Source organism: Pistacia vera, unplaced genomic scaffold (genome assembly GCF_008641045.1).
Source record: "Pistacia vera cultivar Batoury unplaced genomic scaffold, PisVer_v2 Contig317, whole genome shotgun sequence".
In the NCBI taxonomy this organism is placed as follows: Eukaryota; Viridiplantae; Streptophyta; class Magnoliopsida; order Sapindales; family Anacardiaceae; genus Pistacia; species Pistacia vera.
In genome coordinates this window covers 15503-30810 of record NW_022196132.1, presented here as the reverse complement: position 1 = coordinate 30810, position 15308 = coordinate 15503, and the positions used below count along the sequence as shown (strand labels likewise).

Genomic DNA, 15308 nt, shown 5'->3' with positions numbered 1-15308 from the left:
GCCGTTAAGATATACATCGCGTGCTGCGAGAGCGGCTTGGGCGAGCCGATGGCGGTGGAGCTCGGTGTCGCTTATTATCTCAAAAAGAGTAGGGACAAGGATTCGTATTACTTGTCCCGGCGACCTACAATTGCCGAGGGGATACATAGCTATCCCAGCAACGCGGGAGCCTACGAGACCAAATTCTTCTTTTTCTGCTATGACGGCTACTGCCACTTCCAGACGCCAAGTAGGTTCATCTTCGTTAGGTATATTAACTGTTCGCATGCGTTATGATAACGACCTGTCTCTTCTTTTGCAGTCAATAGAACGACCAGCCAAGACTTGCTCAACGACCTGGACAGACTTGTATCTTTTGGAGTGCTGCCCGAGGAAAGCCGAGACGCGAGGAAACTAGTGACTATTGCAAACCTGCGGAAGTACGGTTTTATCAATAGCAACGCGTCTTTAAAACCCCTTGTAGAAGGTAAGCTACAATAGTTTTCTTTCTGGTCACTGAATAATTTCGTTTACTAACGCACTTTCCCGCAGAAGTTATGCCTCCAAAGGAGTCCGGGCAGCCTCGCTTCGTCTTCCCTGGATCGAGGAGTGAGAGGGCGACCGAAGCTGCTCGTACTACCCTGGCACAACCGGCACGAGCTGTCGCACCCTCACGGCCCCAACCCGTGCAAGGGACGACCAGGGTGGAGCAGGTCGCTCAGGCACCATCAGCTAGCCCAAAGCGGAAGGCTTTGGCTCAAAAGTCGAAGAAGAGGAAGCAGGTTTAGGCCGAAGAGTCTGAGACCGAAACCGAGGAGGAGCCCTTGAGGTCGCGAAGGGACTCAAAGAGGTCGGGCAAGGAACCTGCTAGCGAGGCGACCACCACCGATAAGGCGACGGACATGCCAGTGCTGGACTCGTTGGGGGGCCTGCCCGAGTATCTGCACCCGATAGTCTATTCTCTGCTTGAGTGTGGATTATCGCATTCTTACGATGAGTTCGCTGACACGGGCGACGACCTTATGACCACGTCGTTCCAGCATCTAAGCAAGGTAAACGAGCTTCTCTTAAAACTTTGTTCTGGTTCATTTCTAACCATTTCTTGCTCGCAGGCTCTACTTGCGATGAGGATGTCCATGGAGAGGACTCGGCTGGGAGCCGCGAAGGAGTCCAGCGAGCAAGACGAGATCACGAAGCTTAAGAAAAGCCTGGAGTCTGCCGAAGCTGAAAGGAAGGAGGCATTCAATGCGGCGAACAGGTACCTGATGCAAAAGGATGCCGCTTTGCGAACCGTGGACTTCCAGAAGGCGGAGCTCGAGCGACGCGCGGAGGAAGTGGAGCTGCAAAGGACAACCGCCAGGCTCTCTAAGGAGGTCGGGGAGAAGGACCAAGTGATTCAGATGACCTCCAAATGGGCCCAGAAGGCTGAGCAGGAAAGGGAGGCCTCCGAATAGGAGAAGCGAGCTCTCGAGGCCGAACTCCAAGAGAGTCAGGAAAAGGTCGCTTCGCTGACTGAGGAAGTGCGGGTTCAGTTAGAGGAAACAGAGGAAAAGGCCTTCGACTGGGCGATCGGGGCCATTTACACACTGTGACCAATGAACCCGGGTCTAGACGTGTCCGTCCTCCCACCAGGTTGGCAAGAGACCTTGCGGCTCTTGGTAGAGGAGGACGAAGTAGCAGCAGCGGCAACCGCCAAGGGGTCCGACCAAACAGGGGGTTCGAGTTCTGCTTCAAAGGATCCCCCCGACCAGCCGTAGTGCAATAGGCCTTGCTCCATTGAAAGTGGGCTTAATTTTTGCTTGTACATACAATGGAAATACATTTTGTTTTTAATTACAACTCGCTTTTTCATACATATGTACCTGTTCGCAATTTTAGTTCAAATACATAGGCAATGTTATTCGTGTATTACAAGCGAACAGGATAAGCTCGAACCGCTAAGCGAACAAGATAATGCTTTACAAATACAGGGAACTTAACAAAAACGAACTAACTTATAACAAGGAATGAGTTCGGGATTACTGATAGTAGGGTCAAAAGTGCTCGACATTCCAAACTCGGGGCACTTTGGAACCATTCAGTCTTTTGAGATGGTAAGTCCCCAGTCTGATCACCCTATCGACCCGATATGGACCTTCCCAGTTAGGTCCTAATACTCCTGCACTCGGTTCCCTGGTTCCGAGGAGAACTTCCTTCAACACAAGGTCACCGACCTGGAAGTCTCTTTGCTTGACCTTTGAATCAAAAAACCTCTTTGCTCGCTGCTGGTAGGCTGCTATCCTTAGCGAAGCCTTGCTGCGATGTTCTTCAACGAGGTCCAAACTTGCCCTCATAAGTGCTTCGTTTTCAACCTCATCGTACAAGTCCCTCCGAAGTGAACCGGTTCCCACCTCCACAGGAATCATCGCTTCGCAGCCATATGCTAGCGAAAAAGGGGTCTCTGAGGTGGAAGTTCTTGGAGTTGTCCTGTACGCCCATAAGACCTCGGGGAGGTCGTCAGCCTAATTTCCCTTGGCTGCCCCAAGTTTGGCCTTTAGAGTGTGCTTGATGGTCTTGTTGACTGTTTTAACTTGGCCATTTGCTTGCGGTCTAGCGACAGAAGAGAATTTATTATGGATGCCCAGCTCGTCGCAGAACTGTTTGAACTCCTCATTGTCGAAATGATTTCCATTGTCAGAGATAAGGGTGTGAGGAATTCCATAACGGCACACTATGTTCTTGAAAACGAAGTCTTTAAGCTTTCTGGTCGTGATCGCGGCCAGAGGTTCGGCTTCCACCCATTTTGTGAAATAATCGACCGCGACCACGGCATACTTGACCCCTCCCTTTCCAACTGGCATGGGACCGATAAGGTCGATCCCCCACATGGAAAACGGCCAGGGACTAGACATTGTAGTCAGTTCGTGCGAGGGGGCTCGCGGAATGTTCGCGAACCATTGGCACTTGTCACATTTTTTAACGAAGTTGTGCATATCTTCCTGGATCCGGGGCCAATAATATCCCTAACAAACAACCTTGTTCGCAAGAGATAGAGCAGATGTGTGGTTACAGAAGATCCCTTCATGGATTTCCCTCATGATGTAATCTGCTTCTTCACTGGTTACACATCGGAGGAGAGGGGCACTGAATCCTCTTCTGTACAGCTGGTCCCCGATGAGTGTGAAGCGAGCAGATCTTACTCGCAGGATCCTTGCCTCGACCTTGTCGCATGGCAAGGTCTCATCCTTGAGGTACTGGATAATGGGAGTCATCCAGGAATCTGGTTGAGCCACATTTACGGCCTGGCCGGTCGAGCTGATAGTCGGAGCACCGACGAAACGAACAGGAATGTTGTCCGGAGCCTCTGAATCCAGCGAGGAGGCTATCTTTGCCAAGGCGTCCGCTATAGAATTGCTGTCTCTTGGGATTTGAGCGATTTCAAAGTGTTTAAACGACCCCAGCGCGGTCTTAGCCTCTTTCAGGTAGCGGACCATATTCTCTTCCTTGGCTTGGTATTCCCCTAGAATTTGGTTGACGATCAGCATAGAGTCACTGTAAATGTTGATCGTGGTTGCACCCATTTCCTTGGCAAGTCACAACCCGGCGAGCAGAGCTTCGTACTCGGCCTCATTGTTGGTCGCTTTAAACCCGAACCGGAGAATACCATGAATTCGAGCCCCCTCGGGGCTCATAAGGAGAAGACCCGCACCGACTCTTTTCCTGTTTGATGACCCGTCGACGTAGAGGTTCCAAGTCAACAGGTTTTGAATACTTTCTTGCGCAGCTTCGCTAGGCTATTGCTCGCTTGGGAGATAAGAAAATTCTGAAATGAAGCCGGCAACAGCCTGCCCTTTAATAGTCGACCTGGGCCTGTACTTTAGGTCGAACTGACTCAATTCCATGGCCCATTTGAGGAGTTTACCCAAGGCTTCTGGTTTCTGAAGGACCTGCCTGAGAGGGTAATTTGTCATCACATTGATTGTACATCGGGATTTGATTATATCCTGAGTACGCATCCATGAAGCTCAACAGCTCGTGCCCCGAGGTGGCATCAACGAGCTGGTCGATTCTCGGTAGGGGGAAGCTGTCTTTCGAGCAAGCTTTGTTGAGGTCGCTGAAGTCTACGCAGGTCCGCCACTTGCCATTCGGCTTCTTCACCAGGACCGGGTTGGCAACCTAGGTCGGGTAGAGAGCCTCACGAATGGATCCATTCCGGAGAAGGTTCTCCACTTCTGATTTTAGTGCGGCGTACCACTCTGGATCCATCGCCCTTCTTTTTTGCCGAACTGGCTTGGCTTCACTGCTGACATTCAACGAATGGCAAATAATGTCCGGGCTGATCCCGACCATATCTGCGTGCGACCAGGCAAACACGTCAATGTTCTTCTTTAAAAAGCTTACCAGCTCGGAAGCGAGCTGTGGGTTGAGACAGCTTCCAATCCTTAACACTCGGCTCGGCTCTTTTGGATCAACCGAAACCTCGGACAGATCCTCAACCAGGCCGCTAGGGGGGGATTTCTTGGATTCGCGGATCTAGGTTATCCTCCGCTGGACCGGGCTATGGCTCAATACAATAATGCTACGGACACCGACATTTTTACACTGAAATCTTGTACCGGCCTACGTGTCCTGTATTCACACCAGTAAATCAGACACGTTTCACGTTATTAATTTTTTTTTCTAGTGAACGACCGTTCATCAAAATGGACGACCGTTCACTTTGGACTTTCGTCCATATTATATGGACGGGGTCTATTTACCGCGGACGGGTGTCCCCATTTAAAGAACGTCCGTCTATCTAAAATAGAATAAAAAATATAACAAATTAAGGATGACCGTCCATAACTTGGGGACGTCGTCCCAAAAAATGGACGGACATCCACGTATTGGACACCTGTCCAATATTTTTAATATAAATTTATTAAACAAATTAATGGATGGGCGTTCATATGGTAATGGACGCCCGTCCATTAACAATACTTTTAAAAAATAAATAAAAATTGGATGCCAATCCACAAGGAATGGACAGCCGTCCCTCATGTGCCATCAGTTTGTAGATGCTCTCAACCTTCTTATATACTCTCTGTCGTTTCTGTAAAAGAAAAGGGATGTTAATAACTTCAAAACCCACTAGGACAGTGTTATCTGATAAAAGAGAAATTCAGAATGAGAGATACATCAAAGAGAGTCAAGATTCCTAAAGATTTTTGACAGCATCCAAGGAAGCAGGTCGATGAATTTTTTTATGCTTAGCTCAGACTTCATTTGGGCGTGCCTAGACTGCATTCCAGGTCCAAAGCGCCCTAAACAACATGGTACACAAAAGCAAGCACTAACTACTGCAAATCACTTGACAAGTCCTTCACATTGTCTTCTGAGAGCTATTTCCTGCAACAAAATGTTGAAGATAAGTAAATACTACTTGAGTGAAAGAGAAGGATATATGTAGAGTAAGAGACAAGTGCTTTTTTTTTTTTTTTTTTTAATTTTTTAAAAGCATTGTTAATAGACGGGCATCCATTACCATATGAACGCTCGTCCATTAATTTTGTTTAATAAAATTTTCTTATTAAAATATTGGCACTGCGTCCATTATATGTGGAATCTGTCCATTTTTTGGGACGGCCGTCTCCAAGTTATGGACGACTGTCCCTATTTTTGTTTATATTTTTATTCCATTTACTAATGAATGAGTGTCCTTTAAATGGGGACGCCCGTCCATAGTACATGGACTCCTGTCCATATTGGACGTCCATCCATATACATGGACTCCTGTCCATATTATATGGACAGGAGTCCATGTAAGTGAATTGCCGTTCATCAAATATGAACAGCCTTCATTAGAAAAAAATTTAATAACATGAAACCTGTCTGGTTTGCTGGTGTGAATCACGGAACACGTAGGCCGATACAAGATTTTGGTTAAAAATACCGGTGTCCGTAGCATTATTGTCACCTCATAGTCTCTCTCTCTTCTTCCCAACAAATGAATGACATACTCGAGTTACCATGCATCACCGGACGACGCCAACAAACAGGCTATGACACGGCCATATTAGGGCCACAGTGAAAGCCAGTTGTGGCCAAGTTGGTGTTGCCCGCGAAGTCTAGCCGCCAACTTATGTCATTGTGTGTTGTGCGAGATTTTGGGCACCAACTAATCAATACATGTGTAACGTTGATTGATCAAAAAGCACACGTGAAAATGAATAATAAAGGGAAATGAATGCTATGAGAACTTTAAAGTGGTTCGATGCTAAGGTAGCAAGTCCTACGTCCACTGATTTGTATTGATAGTAAGTGTGGGTCAGGTCGCAACAGCGGACTGACTTACAAGAGTTTAGAAAAGTAAATGTTTGTTTACAGGAGAGAGAGATGATTTTTGTAAAAATGGTCGAATCCCCTTAATGAAGGTCTTCCTCTTCTTATATCAAGCTGAAGCGTGTAATCATCATTAAATCCTTGGGTTGGTGTATTGTCAGGATGTAATCCGGCTTTATGTCCCATCACCTTCTCCCACTGACTTCCGCCGGTTTACGCAAGGAAATGGACGCGTGGGAGCTCCATTCGTTTGGCAGGCCTGACTGTGTTGTTGTTTAGACAGGCAGGTCATTCTCCACGTGACCCTCCCACGTCAGCCCTTACTTTCCCAGGCATACAGAACCCCTAGTTTGTAAGGTTGGAGTGACGAACCTTGAACTAACTCGTGCCGTGATAGGTTTTGGTCGTTCCGACCTGAACGGAAGAAGCTCGGTGTAGAATCTTTTGCGAGCACGACCTCGACCACCCTTATCCAAACACCTGATGACCATCTTTCTAGCACCTGGATTGGTCGGGCGTTCCTTTCTATGCTGTGGAGATTCAATGAACCTGCATCCGCGCTGTCGGGCACTCTGCTCGAGCTTTAATGTGTCAGGTGCATTAAATGCGTGTGTGTTGACTCGACGTCGTGTTGACAGCTTTTGACTGCTCAACGCACTTGAAACGTCAGCCCTTATTATGGCATTTAATGCGACGTGGGGCGCATTAAATGCAGGGAGGAGAGAGAGGGTCGTCGCTTCGGTTCCGAAGGGTTCAACCGTCGATTCGTTGCCCATATAAGAAATCACATTTTTCAGATGACCCACCGACATTTCTTTTGCTTCGAGTGACAAACCTTTGCAAACCAGAGATCTTTCTTTCCCGATCGGCGCTTATCAGGCACTGGAACGAGTTTCGCCTCGTTAGCATCCCGAAAGTAAGATTCTCTTCTCTTTCTTTTCTCTTTTTTTTTTTTTGCATTTGTTTCTCGGTGTTCCACCAGAGACGCGCACTGTTGCTGGACTCGAGCCGTGGGTAGCGGCTCGAGTTACTATTAGGGTTTTAGGAGTTTGTCCCTTGCCGCCGCACGGGGCAAAACACGAAGATTAAATGACCGTGTCTGTCGATGTTGCAGACTCCAATGGATCCGTCAACGCCAACCCAGGAAGGAACCAGCTCGTCCACGCGGGAAGTCCCGCGGACGCGTCCTTGAAGTCTTCTCGGTTCTCACCCAGAAGAATTTGATAGGATTAAAAACAGTAAAACGTCTGAGCGAGGTGTTCCTCGACCACACCAGTCGTCGCGACATCCAGCCGACGGTCTTGCTGCGATCTTCGAAGAATCTTCAAGGGTGAGGATGATTCCTTTCCATCCTTTCATCAGTCGGTCCTGGATCACTTCGGGATCGCACCGATGCAGCTCCACACGACGCATATGTCATCGCCGTAAGATATACATCGCGTGCTGCGGAGCGGCTTGGGCAGCCGTGGCGGTGGAGCTCGGTGTCGCTTATTATCTCAAAAAGAGTAGGGACAAGGATTCGTATTACTTGTCCCGGCGACCTACAATTGCCGAGGGGATACATAGCTATCCCAGCAACGCGGGAGCCTACGAGACCATTCTTCTTTTTCTTGCTATGACGCTACTGCCACTTCCAGACGCAGTAGGTTCATCTTCGTTAGGTATATTAACTGTTCGCATGCGTTATGATAACGACCTGTCTCTTCTTTTGCAGTCAATAGAACGACCAGCCAAGACTTGCTCAACGACCTGGACAGACTTGTATCTTTTGGAGTGCTGCCCGAGGAAAGCCGAACGCGAGGAAACTAGTGACTATTGCAAACCTGCGGAAGTACGGTTTTATCAATAGCAACGCGTCTTTAAAACCCTTGTAGAAGGTAAGCTACAATAGTTTTCTTTCTGGTCACTGAATATTTCGTTTACTAACGCACTTTCCCGCAGAAGTTATGCCTCCAAAGGAGTCCGGGCAGCCTCGCTTCGTCTTCCCTGGATCGAGGAGTGAGAGGGCGACCGAAGCTGCTCGTACTACCCTGGCACAACCGGCACAGCTGTCGCACCCTCACGGCCCCAACCCGTGCAAGGGACGACCAGTGGAGCAGGTCGCTCAGGCACCATCAGCTAGCCCAAAGCGGAAGGCTTTGGCTCAAAAGTCGAAGAAAGAAGCAGGTTTACCGAAGAGTCTGAGACCGAAACCGAGGAGGAGCCCTTGAGGTCGCGAGGACTCCAAAGAGTCGGGCAAGGAACCTGCTGCGAGGCGACCACCACCGATAGGCGACGGACATGCCAGTGCTACTCGTTGGGGGCCTGCCCGAGTATCTGCACCCGATAGTCTTCTCTGCTTGAGTGTGGATTATCGCATTCTTACGATGAGTTCGCTGACACGGGCGACGACCTTATGACCACGTCGTTCCAGCATCTAAGCAAGTAACGAGCTTCTCTTATAACTTTGTTCTGGTTCATTTCTAACCATTTCTTGCTCGCAGGCTCTACTTGCGATGAGGATGTCCATGGAAGGACTCGGCTGGGAGCCGCGAAGGAGTCCGCGAGCAAGACGAACACGAAGCTTAAGAAAAGCCTGAGTCTGCCGAGCTGAAAGGAAGGAGGCATTCAATGCGGCGAACAGGTACCTGATGCAAAAGGATGCCGTTTGCGAACGTGGGACTTCCAAGGCGGATCGAGCGACGCCGGAGGAAGTGGAGTCGCAAAGGCAACCGCCAGCTCTCTAAGGAGGTCGGGGAGAAGGACCAAGTGATTCAGATGACCTCCAAATGGGCCCAGAAGGCTGGCAGGAAAGGGAGCCCTCCGAATAGGAGAAGCGAGCTCTCGAGGCCGAACTCCAAGAAGTCAGGAAAAGGTCGCTTCGCTGACTGAGGAGTGCGGGTTCAGTTAGAGGAAACAAGGAAAGCCTTCACTGGGCGATCGGGGCCATTTACACACTGTGACCAATGACCCGGGTCTAGACGTGTCCGTCCTCCACCAGGTTGGCAAGAGACCTTGCGGCTCTTGGTAGAGGAGGACAAGTAGCAGCAGCGGCAACCGCCAAGGGGTCGACCAAACAGGGGTTCGAGTTCTGCTTCAAAGATCCCCCCGACCAGCCGTAGTGCAATAGGCCTTGCTCCATTGAAGTGGGCTTAATTTTTGCTTGTACATACAATGGAAATACATTTGTTTTTAATTACAACTCGCTTTTTCATACATATGTACCTGTTCGCAATTTTAGTTCAAATACATAGGCAATGTTATCGTGTATTACAAGCGAACAGGATAAGCTCGAACCGCTAAGCGAACGATAATGCTTACAAATACAGGGAACTTAACAAAAACGAACTAACTTATAACAAGGAATGAGTTCGGGATTACTGATAGTAGGGTCAAAAGTGCTCGACAGAGTTATATTGCATGGAAGCTGTAAATCATGCCAAAATATGTATTTGTTAATAAAAAGATGACGATGGTCCACCTGTTTACGTAAATTTATCCATGGACTATATAATTAAATAATCCCCCTCTTCCAAACTCGTAACTAGTTTGTACCAAACCATGTACATTTAATAATTTTATATAAAAACCCAGTTCATTTGCGCCAAAATTAAAGAGCACATGAGAGGACAGCCAAGAAAGAGAAATTGATTTGAGATAAATAAAATAAAGTGCATGAGTGAGGTATACGTACTGACAAAAAGACCATACAGCCTACTTACCTTCACATGCATGCACAAATTTATTGTTTTCTATTTCATGTGCTGAGGCCGCATTTCAATTATGTACCTATTACACATTTTTAGTAACCGATTCTTCTTAATTTTATAACCACCCTCCAGGTTTTTAACAATTCTAAGCTACATGCTAATTTCAGTACATTATTAAAAACCATCCCTAAAGTTTTTAAAATTAGTCTAGAACTATCCGATACTTGATGCCATCCAAAAACAAATTAACGGTGAAAGATTAAAACTATAATTTCATGTTATTTTTTATGGGTAATAAAATAGAAATTTTACTCTTGTCTCTCACTCTTCACCACCTTCCCACTCTCTCATTCTCCCCAACAAATTAAATGACATACTTGAGTTACCATACATCACCGGACGATCGCCAACAAACAAAAGCTATGACACGACCATATTAGGGCCTCAAGTGAAAGCCAGTTGTGGCCAAGTTGGTGTTGCCCGCGAAGGCTTGGCCGCCAGCTTATGTCATTGTGTTTTTAGATGTAGAGATTAATTTTGATGTGAAAGAGAGATAGGGTTAAGACAAGAAGAAAAGGAAAAAAAAAAGGGGGGGTTAATTTTAGTAAATCATAAGAAGGGTAAAATAGATATGAAAATGAGCAAATCTAGTAACAGATGTGGTTATTTTAATAATTTATAAAATGTTAGGGGTGGTTTTGAAGAATATATCTTAACATGGCATTCAGTTGATAATTTTCAAAGCTTGAGGGTGGTACATTTAATAAATAACATTGTCATAAACATGTCAGCTGAATTATTGAGATATGATTAATATTACTGCTCTGTAACAGAATGTTTTTCACTTAATTTGTGACCGATCCCTAATTAATATATCTCTGTGATTTAATCCTAATTGGGCAAATCATTAGACTGAATAATTATCACAGCCTTTTCATAATTTTGGGTGATAATATTAAGAGTAATGTTACATTTACCAAAAAAAAGTATATTGGATTTCTGCATCAAATAACGTGATATAATCCTGATTATTAATTAATATTAACTCATAATTAATCAACAATCAAAATTATGCTACGAATGAATTTAGTGTACTCTTTTCGTAATATTTTCCTCATTCTAGTATGTGGCATTTAAGGATTTTAATTAGACAAACCCCAGTCTGCGTGGTGTTTCCCTGAACCAAACACTTGGTCAAAGGGGAGCAAATAAACACACCATGTGAATGCCAGCTAATCCTTTATATAATTTAATAAAATTAATTTATTATGGTTAAGATGGACCCAAATCTCATTAATTCACTCTGTTCATGCACTCACTCACTCAACTCCTCTTATTCATCCATTCTTTTTTGAAATATAAATTGGGCATAAATTGAAGTTTAAATTTTTTACTACACTTATAAGTTATAACCTAATCTCATAAATTTTTTCTCATAATTCCAACATGATAGCTCATAATTAATCAACTCATAAATGAGTTATGTCTGTTCGCTATGGGTCTCGTCTATCTAATTACGAACTGTCACATCAAGATTATAAGAAAAAATTTATAGGATTGGGTTGTGGTTGTTCTTCTATTGCCTCTTTGTAATCGAAATCTGAATCATTAAAGCTTCAATAGTTTTCTAAACTTGAAACAGTAGACGGGTCTATATCAAAATGATAAATGAATGTCTTTTAAAATCAGTTTTTTTCCTTGAGTTGATGAAACCTTATCTACCTAACAAAAAATGAGCTATACTCGTTAGTGGTCCTTACCATTGCCAATAGGCCTTTCATTATAAGCAAGAACAGCTAGTAATTTGCATTAATCAACCTGCCTCCCCAACAACTGCTTTCATGCCCACTTCAAATTGGACCCAAGTTTTATCAGATTCCAGGAGATCATAAAATAGAAAGAGGTGATCTTGATTTTTCACGAGGGCTTAGAATATCAAGGATAAAATGAGCATGTGCACATCCCAACACGCCCCTATTTGTATATTTTTCTCTTTGGAGCCCACAGCACAACCCCAAACGTTTTTACTAGTTATAAATTCCTGACCCCAAGTGGACGGCATTTGCATCTTGAAAAAATGAGTATTTTACAAGGGTTCTACATGTTCATGACCCATTTGCACATGGTTTCTGAACTCCTCCAGCCCACGTTAACCAATACCAAACTCTCATCTCGCCGAAAAACTATATAATTACCATAGTATCCTTGTTGAAATTTTGGCAATATCAGAAATGAGATTGTACTGTAAAGATAAGAAGGATAGCTGAAGAAGTTCATCAAAAGCAAGGAATCTTTGCCCATTTATCTTCCAGGATATGGCAGGTGGCTTATATGGGAACTTCCTTCTTGTTTCTGTTCTATCATGCTGGCCTTAATTTCTTTTTTTTACTTTATGGAATAATGGAACAGTAACGATCAAGCTGTCAAAGAAGAGCAATTAATTCCTGATCTAATAAGACAGACAATTATAATGTTGATAGCTACATATGGAACAAAGACTGGGGAGATCTACATATCAACTGTAACTATCTTCTCTCTATTTTCTCCTGTGATAGAATGCACATGCAATAAGCTTTGAAGGTTTTGATAGAGATGGGGAAGACAGGAAAATGGCTTAAAAGTTTCTTGACAGGGAAGAAAGACAGAGACAAGGAGAAATTTACGAGTAATCAAACTACTGCTGCCATTGAAAATCCAGCAACTCCAACTTCAATCCTACCGACAACTCCAAAAGAAAAGCGGAGATGGAGCTTCCGAAGATCTTCGGCCACTGCAGCAACTCCCAAGGACTTAAATTCTGCAGAACAAATTGCTCCCACTACTCCGCCGCCTATGCAAGCTATAATAGACAAAGAAGATGAGCAGAAAAAGCATGCTATGGCTGTGGCTGCAGCCACGGCAGCAGCAGCTGATGCAGCTGTGGCAGCTGCACAGGCTGCGGCTGCTGTGATCAGGCTAACAGCTGCTGCCAATGGGAGAGCCAGCGCAATTGAAGAGGCCTCGGCCTTAAAGATTCAATCCTTTTTCCGTGCTTATTTGGTTTGTAACTCTTAAATTCCTTATTTTCAAGATCCGAACGTTGCAGAGATGAAAATGTAAATAGTATGAATTGGTGTTTTTTTCAGGCAAGAAAAGCACTGTGTGCATTGAAAGGATTAGTGAAGTTGCAGGCATTGGTAAGGGGACACCTGGTGAGAAAACAGGCCACAGCTACCCTCCGGTGCATGCAGGCATTGGTGACAGTACAGGCTAGAGCTCTCGCGCAGAGAGTCCGTATGGGTGAAGATACAGATCAGGTTAATCAGAGGCAATCAATCCACAGAAAATCAACTCAGGACAATTGGTTGAGGCATACATATCCGGTAAGTTTTATTTCTCCTCCCAAAATATTATTTCCCACTCACAAATGGATCCTCTTTGCTGTAAAAGCGAAGTTTCCTGCATTCTTGATGCACTCTAATGCAGAATGAGAATCAAATCACCTTATATTATTGAAATTGAACACATACTAATTCTTTTCATTATTAAGGTCTAAATTCTTCTCTTAATATTTCCTTCCAATCTAGTTATTATCGGAAAATACTAGTGATACTTTCATTTGTTGATTAAACAGTACTAGTGTTTCTTTCTCTTCTGCTCTTAATTAATTATGCACCGACATGGTAAAAATTTATCTGGGATCTGGCTTTTTGTACATGTAGGAGATTGATAGAGGCATGGAAGAGAACATTAAGATAGTAGAGATTGATCATGGTGAATTAAACGGATGTTCAAAGAGCAGAAATAGCTACTCAAACCATCCACAAAGTGAAAGAACAGAACACAGATACTCCACACATTATGCTTCACATCGCGCATATTCCAAGCAAGATAATTACCAGGTTTCTCCAGCTCCATCAGCTCTGACTGACATGAGCCCCAGAGTCTGCAGTGGTCATTTTGAGGACCACTCTTTTAGCACGGCGCAAAGTAGTCCACAGTACTATTCTGCTATATCCAAACCCGATCCATCAAGAGTTCCTTTTGCCTTCCCTAGGACAGATGATGCTGAATCTTTGTCCTATGACTACCCATTATTTCCCAATTACATGGCTAATACAGAATCTTCAAGAGCCAAAGTTCGGTCTCAGAGTGCGCCGAAGTCAAGGCCAGATTCATATGAGAGGCAACCAAGCCGGCGAAGGCCATCCATTGAAGGAAGAAATATTCCAAGGTCTATGCGGATGCAAAGGTCATCTTCACATGTGGGTATGACAGCTCAAAATTACCAATATCCATGGTCAATTAAGCTTGACAGGTCATCAGTCTCGCTTAAAGACAGTGAGTGTGGATCCACAAGTACAGTGCTTACAAACACCAACTACTGCAGATCAGTTGTTGCATATGATGTGAGTTTAAATATTCCGAAATCTCTGTGCTAGTTAAATTATGAACTGAAGAGAAAAGAAATACATTAGAAAGAAAGCATATATGTGAATTCACACGGTTGCTTTTTGTGGGTGCAGCCTCATGGAAACAGGTACTAACAGTGCATCTCTCCTCACCATTGTGACTGGAAACCAGATAACTATGCAGACTTCATACAATAATGCAAGCACCAACAGGAAATGACCAACAAAAGCGAAATTTTAATTATATAGAAAATGCTATAATTTCCTGACAGATTTTCGTTCTCGTTCCAGTGTCACTAAAAGGAGTTCTGTATTGAAGAAACCACCATGTAGAGGGCATTTTTTTTTAAAAAATTTTTTGTTTTGGATGTTTCTGCATCATTTGATTGAGTGTGTTTCTCAGGAAAAGCTTATGGCAAATGAGCTGCAAGCATTATGAGTGCAAAGTGAGGAACATAATAACGTACTGATTCATTATCTGTCTATAAAAAGTTTATAGGGTGTTTTTGTTTCCCACATTAATTCTTCATTATTTTGTGGATATTTGATCGTATGTAAACTTCTTTGCTATATATGTCCAAACAGATTAACCACTTTGTATTAAATCTACAAGTCCAATCACCATGTTAACCATGCAATTCTAACAAGCGATTTACTAATTCTAACGAGCCAGTTAGTGTAATAACAAGGCTAGCACTCAACTATACATTTAAAATCGATAAATAAGTCTCAATGACAGAAACTTAGATCATAAAGTTTGAAATAAAATTTGAATAATCATTGCTTATCTTAAAAAAAATAATAATATGTTTATACAGGGTGGTGACAGCCAACCCTAACAAGACTCCCAACAAAAAAAAAAAAAAAAATCCATATTAATTAAAAAAAATCCTCTAAATTAAATAGGAAAAACACACAGAAAAATTAAATGGCCCCGAAACACACCAAA

General features: G+C 44.1%; 1 protein-coding gene across 1 annotated transcript; it reads left to right on the top strand.

The window, feature by feature from the left end:
- Positions 1-12307: 12307 nt before the first annotated feature.
- On the top strand, positions 12308-14875 carry LOC116136659 (protein IQ-DOMAIN 14). The gene is made up of 4 exons (XM_031422329.1): positions 12308-13007; positions 13094-13330; positions 13670-14356; positions 14474-14875. The coding sequence occupies exons 1-4, from the start codon at positions 12561-12563 to the stop codon at positions 14492-14494; spliced, it is 1392 nt and encodes a 463-aa protein (XP_031278189.1). The 5' UTR covers positions 12308-12560; the 3' UTR covers positions 14495-14875.
- Positions 14876-15308: the final 433 nt, after the last annotated feature.

What these genes read in the sequence shown, in the direction of transcription:
- LOC116136659 (XM_031422329.1), top strand. Translation starts at nt 12,561, where the DNA reads ATGGGGAAGACAGGAAAATGGCTTAAAAGTTTCTTGACAGGGAAGAAA. An exon ending in CCTTTTTCCGTGCTTATTTG is followed by an intron (nt 13,008 to 13,093) that starts GTTTGTAACTCT and finishes TGTTTTTTTCAG; the next exon opens with GCAAGAAAAGCACTGTGTGC. An exon ending in GGTTGAGGCATACATATCCG is followed by an intron (nt 13,331 to 13,669) that starts GTAAGTTTTATT and finishes TTGTACATGTAG; the next exon opens with GAGATTGATAGAGGCATGGA.